Source organism: Halyomorpha halys, unplaced genomic scaffold, assembly GCF_000696795.3.
Source record: "Halyomorpha halys isolate HHAL.00 unplaced genomic scaffold, Hhal_1.1 Scaffold190.1, whole genome shotgun sequence".
Taxonomy (NCBI): Eukaryota; Metazoa; Arthropoda; class Insecta; order Hemiptera; family Pentatomidae; genus Halyomorpha; species Halyomorpha halys.
Genome location: NW_027105456.1, coordinates 699,367 through 704,318, shown reverse-complemented (window position 1 = coordinate 704,318; position 4,952 = coordinate 699,367). Strand labels below are relative to the sequence as shown.

The 4,952-nt window shown below is 30.7% G+C and overlaps 1 protein-coding gene across 1 annotated transcript in view; it reads left to right on the top strand.

Annotated features, from left to right (window-relative positions):
• The first annotated feature begins 637 nt into the window (after window positions 1–637).
• LOC106679276 (uncharacterized) overlaps window positions 638–4,952 on the top strand; it is an 11,233-nt gene continuing 6,918 nt past the window's right edge. Inside the window, exon 1 of the mRNA XM_014418342.2 lies at window positions 638–1,011. Coding sequence (XP_014273828.1) covers window positions 693–1,011 — 319 coding nt within the window. The 5' untranslated portion in view covers window positions 638–692. The remainder of the gene's footprint in view (window positions 1,012–4,952) is intronic.

Here is a 4,952-nt window from a genome sequence, read left to right as displayed (position 1 = left end):
ATTTATATATTTAGTTAAATTATATATCAGAGCATGGTGTATTATATATGTATATTATGTAAAATAATGTAATTAATAAAAAATAAAATAAAGTATATAGGACGTGCTTACATTATATTTCTATAATATGCATATATTTCTTTAAGTAACTTGAGTAAATTTATTTATTGCTTTTTTGCAAAAATTAAAACCTGACCTATCATTTTAATCCACCATTTAATTTTAATATTTCACTGTCATTTCAACCGCATCATATTTCATTATAATTAGTTTGCCTATGAAGAAAGGTAGTAAATTTCTTGCAGTTACATTTACGATACCTGTCGACGTGTTTACAGCCAAATTAAACTTGCTCATTGAATAATTAGTTCTAGAAGCGTGGTTCTGCGTGGGACTGGTTGTTTAGGTTCACGTGTATTTCATTTTAAGTCCTGAGGATTGTAAGAGAGTTTTTGGAAGTGGTTCGTCGACAGACAGATCTTCTTGCAATTACAAGAACTGGCTAATGTATCAATTAGTGTTAGTCATTAGTTAATTAGAGGATGGTACAGCGACCAGAGAGGCGGCGGTGGTGGGGAGATCACTATAAGAAGAGAGGAACGGGGCGGAGAAGGCACAGTCGCACCATGAAGTCGCAGCAGATCGCCGTCCTCTTCCTAGCCGCTTTAGCGGTCGGCTCTACCCAGGACACCATGTCCGTCCTTACGAGGGCCATCGAGAAGTGTGGCCGGCTCTCGGAGCTAGGGACATGCCTGAGGATGAGGGCTGTGACCCTCCTGGACCGTGCCCTCAAGAGTGGCCCCCTGGTCATCAACGACTACATTAGCCTCGCTCCTGTGGCCGCCCCCAACGGCACTCAGCCGTCCCCGCAGGAGATAGAGGCCTCTCTGCCTCAGGATCCGCAGAAGAAGGATTCTGCCCTTGATGACATTATTGCCGACAAGTTGACTCAGTTTGTCTCCTCCAGGTCTCTCAGGTTCACCATCCCTCCACCCACTGAGCTCGGTGAAGGTAATAGAACTTTAAAAAATTAAATAAATAACCGAAATATCTGTAGTTTGGACCGAAACAATCATCAAATTTCAGGGTTTAAAAAATTAATTTTAAAAATAAACTGAAAGACATTGTTTGATCTGGTATAAAAAAAATAAATAATAATTACATAGTTCTAGAGCATTACTTTTACAATTAGTTTTGATTTTGATAGAGAACTTACAATATAAAAAAACTAGAAACCCTAAAAATTTACATTAGATGTGGCTCCAAACTGCTGATATATTTTACAGAATAGTGTTAAGAATTAAATTTAAGTTTTTTTTTCCATTAAATTTTGTATTTATATGCAGAAAAAATATTTAAGCAGTCAAAAATATGAATATACATATATTTATTATATACAACTCTATTTTGGTTGTTTTTTAGTGAAATTCATTTTTTTATTAAATATATATCAAAATGACTAAAACCAACTTTATGAACCACATCAATCCCACCTAGTTTGAATATAAAATAACACAGTAATAACCAAAAACTTATCACAGTTAAATTCTACACATATATATGTTCTTTTTCCATTTTCTTCTACATCCCAACAAACGTTAACGTATTAAAATTAATTTTCAAACGCACTACACAAAAAAATAAATAAAATAGAAATTTAGGTGTTTCATATAATCAAGATTTTCTTTTTTATAGCTTTAATTAACTAAATACTGAATGGTGTAAAACAGACTTTTAATTTGTCATGTAAATGGATGTATAAACATTTATTTGAAAACTCAACTATTTTTTATTGATACTCAATTTAAAAAAAAACAGTTAGGTTTTTTAATCAGGATTTCATAAATTTGTTATATTTTTACTAACTTTCATAAACAAATAGTTGACGTCTGTAATGACTATAGACGCCCACTTTTTGAAATATATTTTTTTTTTTGGAAATATAACAAAAAATTTCAAGGAATTATTATTTAAAAATAAAAACTATAAAATTTCCATAATATATATTTCTTCTATTTATTAATTTAAATACTCAATCCGTGTATGAAAGTCATTATCATTTTAAATCTGAGAAGACTGGTACAAAATAATTTTGAAAAATCTTCTATTTTGAAAAAAAGGGACTGTTTAGTAAGTGAAAAATATTTACCAAATAAATTTCTTGTTCCAACAAGGGTTTTTGAAATATCATAATTTAAAAGATGCCTCTATGAGGTTAAATTCTTTTCTTAGAAGTTTCAGACCCATGAAAACTCATTTGAGAAAGGGAAAACATGATATGTTTTATAAATCAATTATATGATTGCTAATACAATATTTAGGGAGAGCTAAAATTAGTATAACTAGCTACTAAAATTAGTATAACTCAGAGAATGGCCAAAACAGATTGTTTTATAATCATTGTAAAATATTTTGAAATTCTGATTCCAATGCTTTCTCTAGATAGAATCTTTATTTACTGCGAAAAACAATTTTTTTGGCGTAAAAAACATATGTATTTCAAAATCTTCTAAAGGGTTTATTAAACATTAAACTAATTCAGCAATTAGCTTACTTGTACTGCGATTATAGATATTTGGGAGACACATCGTTCATTCGAGTGGCGTAAATTTTAATTTCTCAAGATAAAAAAAGTCTGTATTAGTGTAAAAATGTGGGGGAAAATTCCAAAATTGACCGTAGTTGAATATATCTCTAAACATGTCAGTTCCAGTAGACATTAAAACTCCATATTTACAAAATATTTTTTGCGTTGAAACATTCTAATTGAAGCACCTAAAGTGGGATTTTTCCAAATTTTTAAGAGCAAAATAAATCGTTTTTATTATTTCTGTACTACTGAACATCTGTAGAGATTTACATTAGCATCAACTGTAGACATTAACCTGATTTGTAATACACTGGTATATTCTTTATGATAACTACAGTTTCTAAAAAAAAAAAAAAAATTAAAAATCTAATAAGGTTAAAATTAATATTTGGATTTTTTTTTATAATATAGCTTGTGTGGATTAAGTAATTTCGGAAAATTCATACCAGTTTTTGAAAATATAAAACACATCATGTATTTTTCCACAGCCACTTTGACAAGAAGTGTACGAAGCATGCACACAGGATTTGGGAGGGAAAAACCTGCGCTTACAGTTCTTGATAGTCAAAAGTTGACGTTGGAATAGACTTATTCCTCTAAAAACTTTGGTCAATAATTAGTGATTAAATCAAGATCCATCGTGTATTGAAGTAATACAAGATAATGATAAAACACATAATCGAAATTCTTTGCTGAGAAATGTTTTTTTATACTTTCTTGATTGGAATTTTAAAAAAGCTCTTGTCCATTTTACAAAACTAGTTTCACGATTTTCGAATTAAATTCCCGGTGGGTTTTCAAATATTTTAAACTAAAATATATTCAGATTAAATAAGATTTAAAACAACATATATTTATCGAAAACATGTACAATTTTATTGGAAAGAGTTTTCCAGTAACAGTAACATCCTTGAAAATAACATTAATGACAGTCTTGTTTAGTAGATAGAAATACTCTATTTTAAAGAATCATGTTGAAAAAGTTGAAGAACTTTTCTTAAATGTACAGGTAACAAATTTTATATGTTAGATTCAATTTCTTTATCAAATGTATGATGAATATCGATTTTATTTTAATAAGAAGTCGATTTAGCAGCAAGATTAGGTTAATGAACCAAATAACAAATACAAAAGCACGAAAAATATAATTTTTTACTAAATGCATTTTATAATTCTTAAATAATTAACAAATTTAACGCATTTATTGTTGTTTTCGAACGATAAATTTATGTTAATTTCCACTATTGTTTACAACTTTACAATCCATGGATATTCATATCTGTTACCTTAAAAATTAAGTAAAATCTGCATTAGAAGGTTGGTTGCTGAATATCTTCGCTAGGAAGTAGGTCTTGAATCCTGAATCCATAAAGTACATCCTTTCCCGGCGACTTTTGACCTCTCACGAAGTCCTTAGGCGGCTTCTATCGTACAAAATAAGCATTTCTCTTCCAATTTCATATAAATTACTATTTCCTTAATTATAACAGTTATTTAGGTATCTCAGGTAAAAAGTTCGTGGTCGATCTCCTTGAGAGATCACAAGAACCTGATGACGCCTATTCAATATCTTCTTCATCAAAAATGCTGAGACAGAGGGCACTTTCTTCGGCCAAGAAAATGACACTCCCGGACACCCGATGACAAATCACTTTTCTTTTCGTCCTTGGGAGGTTCTGTGTCCAAAATGCTGAAGGATGAGTCTGTCTTTTCACTTCCACAAAACAGGATCGTTCAACGGTCCTTTACAGCCCTGTTGCTCTTTCTTATAGAAAATGGGTTAGAGGAATTCTTGTATATTATTCAAATCCTTTTGTAGGATGGACACGCAACTTTCTCCTGAAGATACCTGAAAACAGGTTTGACCTTTTTCGGATTTATTGAAGGTCGTGTTATTTTGATTTAGTTTGAAAAGACTCTGAAGTAATTTATTAGTTATACATGCAATAGTTGTTCAATAGTTACGTTTAAAATCTAATTAACGTTCATTTAAAGTTGATACGTATTGTATATTGAAAAAAAAAATATTCATACGTACTTTTAGACTTTAAGCTTTTAGACTTAATAGCAATGTCTTGGCCTTGGAGGATCTGACGAGACCTCTATTGATTTTTTTTTTAAATTTAATTGTTCTGAATAAGATTATTTTTTGAGTGTACATAAACATGTAGAGATAATAATATTATAGGTGGTTTTTACGTTCGTAATTCATAAACACTATCACGTCCCAACCCACTGGTTTCTTCACATTTCTGTCAACGTGTTCCTTCTCTCATTCTATATTAGTACCAGAAACTACGCTACACACCCTCAACTGGTTTAGGCCCTTCAGCATAGAGATGGAGGATTACAAATTTTTTTC